At 34.8% G+C, this 18,538-nt stretch overlaps 1 protein-coding gene across 1 annotated transcript; it reads left to right on the top strand.

Moving 5' to 3' along the window:
- Positions 1-143: 143 nt before the first annotated feature.
- LOC123306289 (N-terminal kinase-like protein) lies at positions 144-17,600 on the top strand. Its single transcript, XM_044888201.1, has 12 exons — positions 144-367; positions 419-682; positions 1,112-1,335; positions 3,801-3,891; positions 3,947-4,261; positions 4,323-4,544; positions 7,587-7,815; positions 9,792-9,983; positions 10,053-10,217; positions 13,789-13,937; positions 13,992-14,135; positions 16,752-17,600. The coding sequence occupies exons 1-12, from the start codon at positions 254-256 to the stop codon at positions 17,055-17,057; spliced, it is 2,415 nt and encodes an 804-aa protein (XP_044744136.1). The 5' UTR covers positions 144-253; the 3' UTR covers positions 17,058-17,600.
- The last annotated feature ends 938 nt before the right edge of the window (positions 17,601-18,538 follow it).

Genomic DNA, 18,538 nt, shown 5'->3' with positions numbered 1-18,538 from the left:
AATATTTTTTTAAAAAAACCGTTAGTAATTGTTCTTTTGTTTTATTTACAATAGTCAATATATATACTTATTTTGTTAATTATGAAAATTTGTTTATTTCTGATAATTTGGTATTGTTATGACAAGAAACAATCAGCTGCCATCTGTCAACAATTTCGGATGATGATGGCACTTAGGTTAAGTTTTTAAATATTTACAAATCAGAAGTCTAGAAGATCATAAAATTTTGCATAAGGGTGCAATTTAATTCAAGATGTGGTCTTTCTTTTCACGAGACCCTTCAAAAGATTTCAATTTTGAAGTGGGTGAAAGCTTATCTAGATTAGAAGATAAAAGTATATGGAATTTGCACAAAGGCAAAAGGAAGGTCAGATGACTTACCATTAGGAAAGAACCACTCATGATATTCATATTTCAGGGCAGCACTGAAGAAGTATCGATATTCGTTTTTGACATTAAAAGTAGGTCAGAAAGCCAATTCGATATAGCTAAGTCTGCAGTCAAAAGATTGAAAACACTTCGACATCCAAGTATATTGACATACTTGGACAGTTTCGAATCAGATAAGGTCATTTACTTGGCTACTGAACTAGTGGAACCTCTAGCTGTCCATTTACAGAAACTTGCACTTGAGGGACCACAAAAGGAATTATATGTAGCATGGGGTGTTTTTCAAATTACGGTAATATATAAACCACAATATTTGCGGAAAATACTCTCCAATTATTCATATCACATAATGATTATTGGTTATTACAAATTATAATATGTGGATAAGGGGTGTGGGAATCATTTGCTTAAGAACTCTCTTTATTTATTCATTGGTAAACGTTATGACCAGGGTTGGGGTCTTCTTCAGGACTCTACAATACATTGATACAATTAGCCATCATCACACAAAGCAACATACCAAATATAAGAGTTCTTAATCAAAAGTTTCCCACACCCCTTATCCACAGATTAAGATTTTGGGGAATTATAGCACTTTGTTATTACAAATTATGTTATCTTCACATCTTGGGGGTAGCGATATCACAAACATTTTGACAGGATATTTCTCTAGTAGGAATTTGAAGTAACAGTTTTTACAAATAATAATTATTCACTACAGAGAGCGCTTTCATTCCTGAATAATGATGGTAATCTGAGACATAATAATGTCAATATATGGTCAGTACTTGTCAATGCCTCTGGAGAATGGAAATTGGGAGGAGTAGAATATGTATCTACTGCACAAGATTATGGTTCACCAGTTTATAAGATATTACCTAGTTTAGATGTTTATGATCCACCTGAAAAATCTGATCCTAATATGTTGAAGCTTGCCAATAAATGGTGAGTTTTGTGAACATAATTAATGAAATCGAAATGACCTTGCCACATCTCAGTTCATCAACATATTAATGATTATAAGGAAACTTGTAGTTTGTGTAATTGCAATTCATAAGAAAATAACTTTTACAGGGTGGTCTCCAATCGGAGGAGGTAGAACTCATTAAAATGAATTATTTCACAAAAAAATTTCTATACAAAAAATTGAAGATGGCCTGGCTATCAGACCCTGAAATTGAAATGAATTCATTTAAATTTCGAATACGGGACTGATATCCCCAAGACAAACGCCGCGCCTCGGGTAGTTCAGATGATTTATGACGAATTTAGGACTTGTCGATTGTTGATTCTGTTATCTGTGGTGATGGTTTTTTCCTTTCGTAAATTTATTAGACGTCACACTCCTCGACATAATTCTGGTTCATGGTGGGTGCAAGCAAAATTTAACAAGCCTATTGCTGAGAATTTCCTACAGTAAAGAATGAAAAACACTGAGGCAAGAACAGTTTATCCCCTACCATAATTAAAGTTACATGCATTGCAATTGTAAGATTATTCTCCAAGAACAGTTTATACCCTACCTTAATTAAAGTTACATGCATTGCAATTGTAAGATTATTCTCCAAGAAGAGAGTCTCCGGCTCTTGAATAATGCCAATTCTACAACATCAATTCTCTTAACCAATGAAGCTACATTTAAAAGGAATGGAGTAAACAATATCCATGTTTGGACAAAAGAAAACCTGCATGCTGTGGAAAGAACAAATTTTCAGCGGAGAGAGTCCGTCCCTGAATATTGCAATACTTGCACATCGAGTGGATTTAAACTGATAATATTCTTCTGTGTCCTTTTTTGATACATCTCGGTATGGTTTTTCCATGAAAATCAAACGGTCCAAAAAATGTATCTCCTAGTACGCATTTTCAATATTTTTTTTCTCTAAATCTGTAGGTAATCTAAAAAGATTTTATCAATCTTATTTAGAATGTATTTAGTGTAGTTTGAATTTCCATTACAGGTTTATAAACTTTTCCATCTACAGGGTGATTTTCTATATGATTTCCGATAATATGAAAACAATAGAGTCCGGTTCTGGAAACTGATGAAATGTTACATCTGCTGTATGGGGATTAGTGTAGTCCTCCCACTCACCAAATTTGATGGATTTGTGGTCATTCGTTCGTACACGAGAGCATTTTCAAAATATGACGACACAGCAATTATAACCTCAGATGCAGACCCATTGTTATTATCCCAAAAACTACAAAATCATCTGGATACTCTCTCTGAGTGGCTTAAAAAATGGAAGATTGAAATTAACACCAACAAGTCGGCCCAGGTAACTTTCACAAATAAAACTACAAAACACACCCATACCTATCCAGACAGAGATCAAGTACCTTGGACTACATTTGGATGAAAAATTAACATGGAGAACTCATATAAAAATGAAACGGCGACAACTCGACATTAAAGTGAAGAAAATGTACTGGCTATTGAACAAAAAATCGAAGCTGTCTCTTGAAAATAAAGTGACAATCTATAAATGTATCCTTAAACCAGTCTGGACTTACGGAATAGAACTGTGGGGATGTTCTAAGCCATCCAACACAAGAATACTTGAGTCATTTCAGTTGAAAACACTGCGTATGATAGCAGGAGCACCATGGTATGTCACAAACCAAAGTCTACAAAATTATCTGGGAATAAAATCTATAAAAGATACAATAAAGCCAAGAATCAACAAATACAAGGAATGAACCACAAATCACGAAAATATTATGATACGCAATCTTTTCACCGAACCCCTCATGGAGAAGAGATTGAAAAGAACCTGGCCCGAAGACCTCTTGGAGGAATAATTGTGTGGTGTACCATTGATGGATGGTACCCAACTCAAGCCATAAACTATCTCATAAGTAGATTGTAAATATGCAATAAAGAGTTAAAAAAAAAAAAAAAATATGACCCAAAAAAGGAAATACAATCCAACCGGCTAAGTACCCTCCACCTTTGTGTGAAGTATGTACAGTTCAACAGGATTCACCCTGTATATGTCAATGTACATATATCTGATGAATAATCCGCCACATCGAATGCAAGTAAATGAAGTGATGAGTTTGATCAAAGTAATTGAAAAATTTGTGCGTTCTTTGATAACCCGATTTTTCGTGAAATGTCTAGTATAAAGAAAGCCGACGGAGTGTATTTTTCGAACTTAGCAATCAAAGAAATTTTTGATGAAATGGTTCATTTTGATGAGTTCTACCACCTCTCAAAAATAAAGACACCTTTGAAAATTATATAAACTCTTAAAATTTCGGCATAAATGACTCTCACTCTTGGCACATGAGATGGGATTCACTTTATATTTATGGCAAATTCATAACCAGATTTTTTAAGATTATTGTAATCCACAATTGCTATTCTCATGCAATGAAGTATTGCAATTTTCTTTCTGTTTCAGTTCCTCTGATATGTGGGGTCTTGGTTGCTTGATATGGGAAGTCTTCAACGGATCTTTGAATACTCAGTCTTCTTTAAGAATTCAAGAGAATGTAAAAACATATATTTTTTTAATATTCATTAAAATTTTATTTGACTACTTTGTAGATTCCTCAGCAATTGAGCCAGCTTTATTGTGAATTAGTTGGGTCGAACCCTGCTTCCAGACCTAATCCTGCTGATATTATAACAAGGTGTAGAAAATTAGGGGGTTATTTCAAGAATGATTTAGTAGATACTTTGCTATTTTTGGAGGAGATACAGATTAAGGACAAGAATGAGAAAAACAGATTTTTCTCAAATTTAACACCTCATTTAGATAATTTTCCAGACAATGTATGTAAACATAAAATATTGCCACAATTAATAACAGCTTTTGAGTATGGAGATGCAGGGTCAGCTGTTTTAGCTCCAATGTTCAAGGTGAGAGTGATTGAAAAAAGTTAATGTCTGAAAATATAACATTTTTTGTTGTTTATTTCAGTTGGGGAGGTTATTAGATGAATCAGAATACCAGAAAAAAATTGTACCATGTGTAGTGAAGTTGTTCAGTAGTAATGATAGGGTCACCAGATCCCGTCTTTTACAGCAATTGGAATTTTTCATTGGGCATTTACAGGCTGGTACAGTAAATGAACAAATATTCCCACAAATTGCTCATGGTTTTATGGACACCAATCCTACAATAAGAGAACAGACTGTCAAAGTGAGTAAACAAGTGACCTTGACATTATAGGAGAAACTTTATAACGTACAGCCACCATGTTTATATCGACAAGGCTACATTTATCTTGTAGTACTAGTGTCTGCTAGAAGTATTAAGAGCACCAAATTTTTGGTTCTTAATGAATGGCCGGCTATACAACTAAAATATTTTCGTCCTGGTGTCATTTTCGGTTATACCGGAAGTTGAGCCAAACTTTAAAATTATACAGCCTATATTTCATTACATTTTTAAGTTTTCCACAAAATTTTTGTTACGGTTTATTTTAAGTTCCACAAAATTTTCGTTATAGAATTTTATGATTTTTACTAATAGTCTAAGATACGATATAAGAAATATATACCCTCATCTGTTATTTGATGATGACTAATGTTATAAGTTAGGTAATATGTGCATTGATAGATCGCAAATGGGTTGCCTAGCTAAATCAGGGGCCAAAAGTGTTAAATAATGTTAACTTTCATCAAGTTTTTTTGATCTACTTACCCTCATTTGTTATTTATGAAAATCCAGCATAAGTCGACAGAATATTACACAGGGAATCAAGAAAACATGGGTTGCCTAATTTTCCCTTGGTATTCCTATGAGGTTGATGGGTACAAAGAGGTAGACAACCGTCATTTATATACCCTCATCAGTCATTTAATTGGCTTTTTTTTAATGAAAGGTTACTTTATTGCATATCTCACAATATTAGGTTGCCTGGTCAAAAGTGGGGCACATCTATGGTTGCCTAGATTTTATATGTTAGGGTTTAAACGCTAGCAGGGAGATCGACAGAGAGTTCAAAAAGACGATTTTTCCGATCTTAGGAGGGTGCTTCATTGATTGAATGCTGGAATTGAAACAGATTGAAAATTAACAATGATTTCAAATTTTTTTCATTCACACATTTATTTATCAATACTATAATAAAGCGATACATAAGCATGGAAATTCTGATTCTGACTCATCTGAAGTATCCACCTCAAAATCAATTTCTTCTTCGTTCTCCTTGGTTTCCAAGCTATCGAGTATATATATATATATATAGAGACATTGACTTAACAAAAATTGTACTCAAAATTTTTCGTTTTAGTGAAATCCAGCATGGTGGGATCAAATTTGAGTATTGAATGTATCCCACATTGTATTCTATGAAGGTTTTCTCAGATTCGTCACTATACAGAATTCCCCGAAATTTTCTTCATTCCATACTTTTTTAGAAAATTTATAAAGGACGATATATCTTGCATATGTGTGTAGCAGTTCTTTGTACTTATTCCTGTGTTTTTAAAGGTTGAATTATTGTCTTCAATATAGTCGCAAACAGTGGCGGTTTGTGGTCAATTGAACCAAGGAGGCTAAAATTTTGATGACAAATCAATTCGAGTTTTAGCAGTCAATCAATTTTTTTTTCGATATAATAAAAAGTGATATTTTTTTGAAATTAATTTGCTTTGGAAATGGTTTCCAGAATAAATTTTGTCGTCCACCGAGAACGGATCGTTTAGCGTGGACATGGGCGTATGCAGGGTTGAGTTTCGGGGGGGGGTTGAAATGAAACTTTTCTGATTTTGACATACTCGTATATAGTGATACCCTTTGAAACTGATATTATATACCTATGTATATTATTTCAAGGGTTTGGGCGTTCAAACCCCCCCGGCTACGCCCGTGAGCGTGGAGATGAGATTCATATTTTTGCCAGGATATTCCAGCTGATTGAAATTATCCTGTTGGATCAAATCGAGCCAAGTCTTGAAACTGTACACAGTTTTCGAATTGAGATGCAAATGTTGAATTTCAGTTCGATACTTTTGATAGGAATGGATATTTCAGTGTCCGATTCGACAAAGTATGATTTCAATTCCTCAAAAACCGTTTGATCAATTCGAGCCAAATCTTGAAACTGTAAATAGTTTTCGAATTGAGATGCAAATGCTGAATTTCCGTTCGTTGCATCTGATTTCAGTGGTCGATTCGACAAAGTATGATTTCAATTCCTAAGGAACTGTTGGATCAAAATCTTTTGAATCTGTACCTAGTACAACAGTGAAATTCAATGTACAATAATTTCGCAATATCTAATTTACTCTATTCCATCCATAATATTTCCGATCCAGTATTAACCTCTGACAGCAAAATCACGAACAATCCAGAATTCGAGTTTACCACGAAGGTGTCAAATTGAAATGAACCCGTAAATAGCCAACTGAGCTCAGCCTCCTTTGCCCTATTGAAAGCTCGGATATTTCCAGTAATCCCAGTCAGTCGGCAAGCTGATGAGAACTGTGAGTGTACGTCAATCGCGTGCATTACGCTGTCGGCAGCGTAATGCACGGCAAAAAAAATTGGCGAGTTAGCTCCCCTGATATGCAACACACATTGCAGTATAGCGTCACGGCGGTGGCCGTGACGCTTCACATTGGTGAAATGTGAAGCCACCACATTTTCACTAGTTTGAATCGGAGGATTTTCATCTGAATATCTCGTACAGGCGTTCTAAAATATTCTTTTCAAATTTATTTATGAAAATTATGATAGGTTAGAAATGTATGTTCATTATGAATGATCAGCTGTATGAGGAGGCTTAGCCTCCCTTGCCTCCTCATCCGCCGCCCTTGGTCGCAAATTCAATTTTAAATCCAACTCCACACCAAGGTACTTTGCGTTGTCTTGATAGTTGATGGTTTTACATTCTAGCAATTACTTGGTGGGGTTTTAGTGTGATGTAATGAATAAATGTGATCAATCGGGATTTACTTGTAGTCTTTATTGGCCTAATTGCACCTATCGTGTACCTCGGCCAAGATAGCGAATTCGGTCCGTAATATAATCAGCCAGGACAGTTTACGGCCAAGCGACGGGCGAGTAAATAGAAACATGTTCCACTTTCTCGGCTGAGTAGGGACCCCTCATCTCTATGTATTGAACGATGTCAGCGTTTCATCAATCAACTGCTGAAGGTTATTCAAGGCTTTCACAAGCATTTTGTGGTGACTGATAAATGTTTAGATTAATTCATTCTTAAAATTTTTTCAGTCTGTGATACATCTAGCTCCTAAATTAAGTTATAACAACCTTAATGTAGAAGTACTGAGGCACTTTGCTCGGTTACAATCCAAAGATGATCAGGGAGGTATCAGGACGAATACCACTGTCTGTTTAGGGAAAATAGCTCAACATTTACATCCTCAAATCAGACAGAAGGTGCTTATTTCTGCCTTTATTAGAGCTATGAGGGATCCATTTCCGCCAGCTAGAACTGCAGGTATGTAGTTTCCCCATTTTGAATTTGCCATACACTGAAAATGGGATCATATTATAATTTTTACCCTATCTACCTAGTTGTATACATTAAAATATCTTGTTGACCCTCCCATATTTTTCAAGGATCCCTTGATTTCACGGAAACAAGATGCCTGTGGGAATAGGTATATTCTAAGGTTGTCCTTAAGAGGGGGATGGGGTAATGATCCCCTGTACGACAGGAAAATATTTGAAATATATTTCTTTCACAATTTTTATTGATCATGTTTGAAGCTGTTTTGCTACTTCATTAGAAATTTGTATATCCAAATACAATCATTATAATATACAGGGAGAGTCTTTCAGTCGTATATATTTTTCAACAGAAAATTCTTGAGGTCAAAAGAAACAATTTTTTCCTTCACGACTTATAAAAATATAGAGTCATTTTAATTTTTCATATTGAGCTATGCCATCTCCTTAGAAAAAACTATATTCCCTCCAGAATATCAAGCTGAATCCTATGACAATACACATCTGTGGAGTTTGTAAACAGAGTTGCATTCAGCCAAAATACATATCCAATTTTTTGAATCCCACAAATCCTTTTTTTATTTGTGATTATAAAATTAGTCGAAAACGGCGCATTATACGAGAAAATATGAGGAATTCTTTTATTTCACAAAATTGTCAAGTACACAATAGTGAGCGTTCAACTTATTTTTAAAAGTTGGGTTCTTTGAAGTTCGGGTGTTTTTATGTTATGTAATGGTCATAATGAAGAAGCTGGTAGATGTGGGTGGAATTTTATGTTCGGAGAAGATTCCACATCGATGAAAAACTATATTCCGAAAATTATTCCATTCGATGAAATCGTTTGTTAGATATAACTCAAAATTACAATTCTTATGAATTTTCAACAGCCTGTATGTTTTGAATAGTAAAGATATTTAATTTTTTAATTCCATTTTGACGTTTAAAGACGACATTACTCAACCCATAGGAACAAGGGTAAGTTGACGTTTATCTATTCAGTGAAATAAAAATTTTTAACTCATAAGTGAAATAAAATAACATGAACCTGACTAGATAAACGACATCTTGATCTTGTCGCTTTGGATTGAATAATTCCCTAGCAACAATCAATCGAACCTTTCATGTCATTTCATAAATTAGATAATTTTCTGGAAAGTGTAATTATTTGAATCCTAATCAAAATGGAACAAAATTTTGTATACAATACGTGAGTTAAAAATGTTTATTCATTCCAAGAAATAAACCTATTTGCCCTTCGGGCTTGTGGGATCATCTTTCTTCTCATGAATAAACATTCATTTAACTCACTTGTTGTATAAATAACTATTATTCGATCCATTTGAAATATTCAAATTTAAATTTTAAACAAATTTTCCCTCACTTATTCTGCAATTTCGATTAATTATTTCAATTCTTTCTGCCAATGAATAAATTATTTTTACTTTGATTGTTAATGAAAAAAATGAAAGAGTAATATTTTGATATCTGGAGTATGGCAATTGACGATTAAGGTCGTAACCATAGAATAAATCGGTGAAAATTTGATTGATTCACACAGCATGTTGAATGAAATGGGCAATTCTGTATAAAATTCAAATTTGAATATCTCAAAAATGAATAAATGGAATTAAGAAAAAAATCACATATGCTGAACACAGAATAGAAAGACCTTTCAAATGAGGTATCACTTACCCCTATTCAAAATATAGGGGTTGGGGTTGTTGTCATATGTTTTCGAATTTGATCTTAGGAGTTGTCCCCCTGAAATCAAAAAACGACGTGTCCTAGCGTTTTTATATAATTCTACAGAGCCGCTGTTTCGTTTTCAATGGCCCACTCTGAATCTGCAAGTCAAAGACTCACCCTGTATGATAAAAAAAAGCTCCAGATCCATTAATTTTTCCCAATATTCGAACAGATACTAATTACATATGTTGAGAAATAATATTCTTCGCCTTTTAGGAATTTTAGCTCTTGCCGCCACACAACAGTATTATTTGCTCAATGAAGTAGCATTAAGAATATTACCAGCTTTATGTCAGTTAACAATGGACCCTGAAAAGTCTGTTAGAGACTCTGCTTTTCGCACCATAAAAGGTTTCCTCGGTAAACTCGAGAAAGTATCAGAGGATCCCAGTCTTAGGGAAAGCATGGGTAAGAATTTGATATCTTGTGATTTGAGATCTTTGGAATTCTGAATATTATCTTCATTAATATCTGCAGAGGCAGACGTTAATACTGCTACTCCAAGTTTGAGCAATGCTGCTGCTACATGGGCAGGCTGGGCTGTGACTGCTGTGACCGCTAAATTCTATAGAAGTCAATCAGATACTGTGAAGTCCATGAATCCAATGGCTTGCAAAATGCTCACTAAACCAGCTTCACTTGGTGAGTTGAATTTTTTTTATATTTTTTTGAAAGATCAATATATACAATTCAATTCAACAATTAAATTGAACGGTCACTTCCCACCTTGGAGGACCCCACTATAATCCGGGATGTAGAGGTGGATTACCTCCTTGCAATGGTATTGCTTTTGATTTCCATAAACTGAATACCTGCCACGTTTTCAAAAATAAAAAAAAAAGTTTATCTTGAATGAGCGTTTTTATTTAATAGTAAGAGATATTATCACTGATGAATGTCGAAAACTCCTCTACTCAGCTCACATTCAATCGTTATTGAATTACATGTGTTTGATATAGGATAATACATCTAAAACCAGAGTGCAGGTGCTGCAAAACAAAGCTATAAGAGCCCTGTATGATTTTCCTTATGGTACACCAACTCAGGGACTTATAGTTAATGAAATAACAAAGACAAATTACTCACTCTCAACTAGTACACATTAATATGCAAAATAAATTACAAATTTGCAAAAATGAATTTCTATTGGAGAAATCTGGAGAATTAATTGAAAATTAAGATTGTGTGATAATTTTCCAAAATTTGTCAAATGTATTGTCTATATCTATTCCTTTGTTGTCAGTTCATTTGTAGATTTTTATTGTAAAAACGAATAAAGCTGAATGGTTCTCTACTCAATTTGTCGTTAACATCTCAAAGTTTTTTGGATTGAAGTTCTATTCAAATATGTACTCTATTTTTTAGTTTTTTTCATGTAACTGTGCTCTCAATTTATTCAAGGAATGTTGTCTGCTGAATTACTCGGGGAAATTCTTGTTTTCCAGTGTTTCACTATAAACTCAACTAGCTATTTTAAACAATTTATTCAAATTGTGAATTGATGATGTTTCATCAGCGTTGTTTATTCTTCCCTGTAGGGCTGCTAAATCGGTGGTGTTCCTAGAGATTACACCGAATGAGTAGTAGTGTTGAGCATGTGTAGGTACGAGTATTGATCGCTTTGATCAGATTCTTGCTCGGACTATTTTTCATTATTCTTCTCAATCTTCGAGTGAACTCCATCAAATCTCTCTTCATTTGGCCTTGATTGATCAGTTGTTTGATCCCTATATAACAGTACGTATCTCCTTCTTTTAATGCTTCGATTTCTGCATCTTCCTTGAGAAGATGACATTTTTCCAGTACAAAACGCATTTTGATATCTTCGGAGAATGCTTCTACCATTTTCAGCATGTGCTGCACTTGTTTTTTTAGGAGAGGCAAGAGTTTCAAGTGGTCCATGTAATGTAGATGATTCAGCTTCTTCACAGTTCTACTGGTCTTGATGGCAAATCTTTAGTCAGTAGATTTCTATCTATGACTCCTCTCTAGAGGAACATTCACTTATCCCAGTCGGTTGGATTCCTGATCCACCGCCCGCACTTCCTGTCAAAGCAGACGGTCTTCCTCTGCATTCCCCATGTACAGGATGGGCAAAATTCGTTGTCTACTGAGTAGATCTCGAGAACTATAGCAGCTAGAAGAAAACGGACGGCACATTGTCGAGCTCTTTTTTCTTGACTAATCCAAAACTGAAAACAGATCCAGCCTTACGTTCATAGATTTTGAGTTATGAACGAAAATTGAGAAATTGTCATTTTTAATGAAGCTGAATAACTCGCTTATTTGAACTCGTATTCGAAATCTGTTTTTACATTCTACAGGCACTTTTTTATGAGGAATTCTAATATGATATCAATAAACTTTTTGATCCAGTCATTTTCGAGATATGACAGGGATTTCTGATTTTTCAAATGTAAACTATAGTTGAAAGTTCTTTCATCTTGCTGCAATTTTTTTGCTGATTTCAAAAATGTATCATATGTCGCTATTCACATGAATATAACGTACAAAAAAAAATTCAATACTTTTTCCTGCTTTTCGATTCACTGTTGAATTTTCAGTAGGCTGGCGTAACCATAGCGACCGTTGAAAATGCATTATGGTTCGTGAACTCCACATAATCCTATGTGAACTCAACCTTCTGCGATAGGAATGACGAATAATTATTTATTTTATGTATCGATATCGAGATCGATATCCTTTTAAAGAGAGTAAAAGACTTTCTTCTGGTTATTAAAGAAGAAAATTCAATTATCGTTTTTATATTTATTGAAGAAACTTGAAGAGTGATATTATAAATAAAATACGATAGCTATCTACAATTATAATTTTTACAGAAGTAAGATGATGAAAAATAGGTACTTCTGTCAACGGTAGTGTTCGAATTGTGAACCATCATAAAATAAGCATACCAAACATCGCGAGAACAAACGATGGCAAATTAATCATCGAAATATTTATTCAGCAATCCGTGATTTCAATCAGAGGCTCAGGTTCACAAAATATAATGCATATTCATCGGTTGCTATGGTAACCCAGCCTACTTATAATTGAACAGAGAATCGAAAAGCAGGAAAAAGTATTGAATTTTTTTTCCTCAGTTATATTCATGTGAATAGCGACATATGATACATTTTTGAAATCAGCAAAAAAATTGCAGCAAGATGAAAGAACTTTTAACTATAGTTTACATTTGAAAAATCAGAAATCCCTTTCGTATCTCGAAAATGACTGGATCGAAAAATTTCTTAATATCATATTCGAATTCCTCATGTGCCTGTAGAATGTAACAACGGATTTCGAATATGAGTTCAAATAAGCGAGTTATTCAGCTTCATTGAAAATGACAATTTCTCAATTTTCGTTCATAACTCAAAATCTATGACTGTTAGGCTTGATCTGTTTTCAGATTTGGAATAGTAAGGAAAAAAGAGCTCGAGATTGTGTCATCCGTTTTCTTCTAGCTGCTATAGTTCTCGAGATCTCTTCAGTAGACAACGAATTTTGCCCACCCTGTACTTGCGTACAGTTCTCGCCGTTCCCAGCAGTACCGCCTTCTGTATGACTCTATAGATATTTTCGTCCAACTGAAGTTTCCTCAAGTTCTCTAGTAGTTTCTTCGGTATCAGGCATGTAGATAAAATGACAATAGGTATGGTCTTGATATCTTTCAGCTTCCACTGTCTCCTGGTTTGTTCCTCGAGATCTCTGTATTTCGAAATTTTTTCAGTGTGCCTATCTAGAAGATTGTTATTATTTGGAATCGCCACGTCGATGAATAGTGCTCTGTCCTCATCCTTATTGAGCAATATGAGGTCTGGTCTATTGTGAGTTATTTTCCGGTCTGTGAGAACTGTGCGATCCCAGTAGAGCTTATGATGTTAATTTTCGAATACGGCATCCGGATGGTATAATAATTGTAATAAGGAATCCTTTTCGAACTTAGAAGTTAGTGTTTTAGTGCCAATTCTTGGTGAAGAATCTTGGAAACAGCATCATAATCAATTAATTGTTATTATTATTAGTATCGAATAAAACGTGTTGAATTAGTTGAATCCTTATATAAGCTAGAAAGGGGAGCCAATTTGAAAAAGGATTATTTTATAATTACGTGTGTACACTCCATCAACATACATCTTCATTATTTCCAATTATTTTTTAATTTTTATGTGGGTGTCATATTTCTTCAGTTGGGGTATTCAATTTTCAGAGCAACCATCAAGCAGTAGTATCTCCACGACCACTTCAAGCGTTACCTCGATGACTTCCTTAGAACACGAAGAAGGAAGTAGAGGAAATGATTCTGTCTCGGATTACGATTATGATCACTGGGGCGATAACGATTGGGGTGACATGGAGGTATGATGATGAATAATTGACCGATAAAGTTCTGATTTTGTATGATTTTCACAGACACATGGGCAGATGGCCAGTAGTAGTGGAAGTGGTGGAGGAGATGGTACCAGTGATCCAACTAGCCCCCCTTCCCATTCTGGACAGGGTAAAGTGACTGACGGATGGGATAATGAAGAATGGGGAAGTTTGGAGGAAGAACAGGTCAGTAGTAACGGTTTATTTCATGAATACTCTACTGATGCTCTATTTGTCATGGAAAAATGAGTGTGTGTGTGTGTGTGTGTGTGTGAGTGTGTGAAAAATGAGTGTGCCCCTATTCACTTTTGTATATGTGAAGTGATTGGAGTGAAGCTATTCGATATGAAGGGGAATCCTGATAAACTGTACAGGGTGGGCAAAATTCGTTGTCTACTGAGAGGATCTCGAGAACTATAGCAGCTAGAAGAAAACGGATGACACATTTCCGAACTTTTTTTCGGAGAAAGAAAGAATGGTGAAAATCGTAGCCTCCTACGATGCTTTTTGAGTTTGACAATTTCGTGCAGTTCTCATTACTTTTTTGTCTTTAAAGTTACAAATCTGAAACTTGAACCTTTTACAGGCACTTTTTTACGTACAATACACTGACGAGCTCAACATATTTTTCCAATACGAATCATTAGGTGAACTTTCATTTTTTTAAATGCTAACTTTTATTGAATTTGTTATTTTTGAATTGGGAAAAATCTTTTGTCAGTAGATTTTACGTTTGAAAGTGCCTAAGAAGGTTCAAGTTTCAGATGTGTAACTCCAAAGATAAAAAAGTTATGAGAACTTTTCGAAATCGTCAAAATCTCAATTTTTTTTATAACTCGAAACCTAAAAATTATAGGCAGATTCTGTTTTCATATTTGGATTAGTCATGAAAAAAGAGCTATAGAATGTGTCATCCATTTTCTTCTAGCTGCTATAGTTCTGGAGATCCCCTCAGTGGACAACGAATTTTGCCCACTCTGTACATACTTCAAACAGTTATATGTGACACTCAGGCGGTTCCAAAAATACTCGAGTTTCACACCGTTCGTTTGATGCAATTTCCAGTTTTGTATCAGTCAAACGAACGGTGTAAAACCCATCTTGTGCGGTATTTTTGGAACCTATCAATGAAGTATGTCCAGTTTGTTAGGATTCAACTAGTATTTGAAATTTTGTTTTGTTACATGAGGATTCGCTATACTGGCTGTCCAGGCAAGAATGCGACAAACGGAAAAGTAATGTTGAAAGTTCTTAGCACTAACAGCAACGGAATTAATGCCCGAAGTTAAAATAGCCAAATGTCAATTTTGACTCCTAACTCTAAAACAAAAGAAGATGAGAGTGGAGTTTTCGACATTAGGTGTCGAAAAAAGATAAACGGAATGTGCCTTCATTTTTCTTTATCTCTTGAGCCCGTTTGTAACAGACGAGAATTCTCTACCAAATTTTGGTAAGAAAACTGCAGAGATTATTTTGTATGCAACTGAACAGTGAATTCTACCGAAAGTGCGTATGTACCTGTAAATAATTCACGGCGCATGAATTCTCCAGTAAATTCTCTAGAGAATTCTCGGCTGTTGCAAACGGGCTTTAGGGTTAAGAAGTTGTAGTTGTACCAATTTGTACTCTGCACAAATTTTCACTGGCTTTGCTTTCAATTGCGGGAAAATTGAAAATAACTGGAGTAAGTCTGTATCAAGTTTTCACTCTATTTCTTGACGTCAAATATACCATTTAATTTTTTCTATTTATTTTCATACAAAATAATATGTGTGAAACATTTTTCTAAATATCCAGTTAACCTGCTCCACCTTGTAAAGAAATGCCGTTTTGAGAAACTTGCCCTTTTTATTTACTTGAACCAAACATTGAAATGAATTTTTGGCGGTCCAAAACAACTCTCTTGATATGCAATCCCCAACACAAATAAATACAGATTTTACGGTGTCGTACAAACTAGAAGAATAAAATGAAAATTTCAGGTGTTAAATTTTTAACTCTAACTTAACGAAAGAGCAAAGTTTTTGCTATGAGCTGGTCTGTATCAGTTAAATATGGTTTGTACTAGTTTCAATATGGTCTGTATTAGATTCAGTGTTCATTCATTCATTCATTGCTGTATCCCGTTACCGAGAATAAATCTACAAAAAGACTCGAAAACAAAATTATCGGTACGATCAAACTTATAATTTCTTACGGCTACTTGCGACTGTGTGTTCCCTGTGACTGAAGAGACCCAACCGTTACCTATACATCCTTCCACCTTCTGGGCATGGATAGTCACCAACCAGATCTGGCCGCCGCTGTATTCTTCTCGAGTCTCCATTATAACTCTGAACCAAAGACCTCTACTGTGATCTGTCTAACGCTAGTTGTTCCCAGTTATGATTGGCATTAACTGATTTGAAGGAATTATGCAGTATATCCTTAACGCGCTTATACTTGCCTCCCGGTTCCGAGCTTCCTCTGTAAATTCGCCATACTGAGCTGTTTTGGGGAGTCTTGTGTCTTGCATCCTCAGAATGTGGCCGCTCCATCTGCAAGACTGTTTAATATGTCGCCTGTAGGGCGTCCAGCTTTCGCTTCCTTAAAGAAGCGTTGGGGGGACCACTGCTTTGTAAACAGCTGTCTTGGTCTTCAGATTGAGGTCGTGATTTTGAAACACTCTGTCTTTTGCCGAATTGATACGGTTGTGTATGTTATTCTTGACACAACCCTCATTCAGAACTTTTTTACATCCAGGCAGATTTTCATCACTGTTCATACCAAGGTTTACTTAAGTAGTTGAAAATGTTATTTCAGGAAGCGGAAGGTGATATGACATCTCCATCAGAAGTGTGGAGTCCTAGTGATACAACACCAATTCTACCAGAAATACAGAGAGATGTTTCATCCAAGTCGCCCAAAAGGCAATCCGGATCAATACAAGATGGGTGGGATAAAACAGAATTCGAATCACTTGAAGAGAATCCAGGAAGTAACCCAAAACTGGAAGAGGCCAAGAAGAAAAGAGAAGAAAGAAAATTAATGAGACAAAAAGAATTGGAAGCAAGGCGAGCTAGTAAGTCTTTGAGTGGGCCCATGAAACTTGGCTCTAAAAAATTATAATATTGAATATTTTTAAATGATTTGAATGAATGAATCAAGAGACTTAATACTTATGAAAATGAAATAAAAAAAATCCAGAGGTATTTAATGTTTTGGTTTGGTTTTTTATAATTTCGTGTCCATTTTTATAACATTTTCAACTTCCATAACAATTTATATTTTTCTATGAAGCTTATGGCTTTGGAAAACTTTCCAGCCGCTTTTCAAAGCTTTTGTAAATTCCTCCCAAATGCATATCAGATAAAATTGTCATGATAAAACGGAAATTCCTATTCATAAGAATCTAAAGATTTTGCATATTTAATATTACTCTTATGAATTATTTTAGGAATAAGTTTTTTCTATAATAAATATTATATAGGCCTAACATTGCATGTGTATTTATGTAAATAATTTTGTAAATTTTTATGTATAAAATTACAAATATTTTCATGGATTCGAATTATATATATTAATATAACATTTTAATTTGTATATAATCATTTTATGTAATTCATCTCAATTCTCAGCTTGTTCGAACCAATAAAACTGATTAAAAGGTCATCTTTAGGCTTTCACTCCCTTTAAAAATAAAATAATTTCCAAGTCCAAATTGCAGAATTTCATTTGATTCGAAGATTTTAAAATGAAATCTAGCTTGAAAGGGTGACATGCTTAACTTCAGAATGAAACGAATTCTATTTTACTGGGTGACCCAAAGGAAACCTCCACACGAACCATGGATTCAAAATGAAAAAACCCTATTTTCCTTAATGAACTATAGGCCAAAAGGGCTTCTTTTCGGATTTGAAAGGTAAAACTGCAGAATTGATGGTTCAAGCCAATAATTCAAGTTTTTAGGTACTACTGCTAGAATTTTTTTTTACTTCTGATGTACTCATCTTAGCGTCTAATTTTTGAGTTAACAATAGCAATATTAATGGCTGAAAACAGCTCGAGATAGAAAAACATGGAAAAGTCTAGAAGAGGCCTATATCCAACATGGATGTCGAATTGCAGAGATAGAGAGTAGCAATATCAATAGCTAACTAATGCTTGGTTTCGTTTGTCAAGGCCAACTAATAACGATAGGACCAAGAAATATACCTTCTTGGAGAGGACCGATTGTCTAAGCGATGAAAGAATAATACTGTGCGTCAAAAGAGCTTTTTTCCAACAAGGTGCTTTTCACGAGCGGACGGAGGACGATGCCATGTCTCATAATGTGGCACCGTCCTGATGGAACCACATATTATTATCCTAGCAAGATCATCATTAATGCTTTACCTTCCACATTTAAAAAAAAATGCACACCTAACAGTGACGCTTTTAAGCTGCATTGCTTTTCGATTAATAAACAAATTAATTCAGATGCATAACATCCGCCGATAACACTGATCGACAAAATTATAGCTTTGTTCTCCCACCTAAGGAAAATATATATATTTTGAATCTTCGTAGCCAAGGTATAAAAGCACGATAAATAAAAAGTGGAAGTTAGC

Source organism: Coccinella septempunctata, chromosome 2 (genome assembly GCF_907165205.1).
Source record: "Coccinella septempunctata chromosome 2, icCocSept1.1, whole genome shotgun sequence".
In the NCBI taxonomy this organism is placed as follows: Eukaryota; Metazoa; Arthropoda; class Insecta; order Coleoptera; family Coccinellidae; genus Coccinella; species Coccinella septempunctata.
The sequence above is the reverse complement of the archived record's forward strand: the minus strand, read 5'-3'. Positions and strand labels throughout refer to the sequence as shown.

What these genes read in the sequence shown, in the direction of transcription:
- LOC123306289 (XM_044888201.1), top strand. Translation starts at nt 254, where the DNA reads ATGTGGTCTTTCTTTTCACGAGACCCTTCAAAAGATTTCAATTTTGAA. An exon ending in TTTTAGCTCCAATGTTCAAG is followed by an intron (nt 4,262 to 4,322) that starts GTGAGAGTGATT and finishes TGTTTATTTCAG; the next exon opens with TTGGGGAGGTTATTAGATGA. An exon ending in TAAGAGAACAGACTGTCAAA is followed by an intron (nt 4,545 to 7,586) that starts GTGAGTAAACAA and finishes AAATTTTTTCAG; the next exon opens with TCTGTGATACATCTAGCTCC.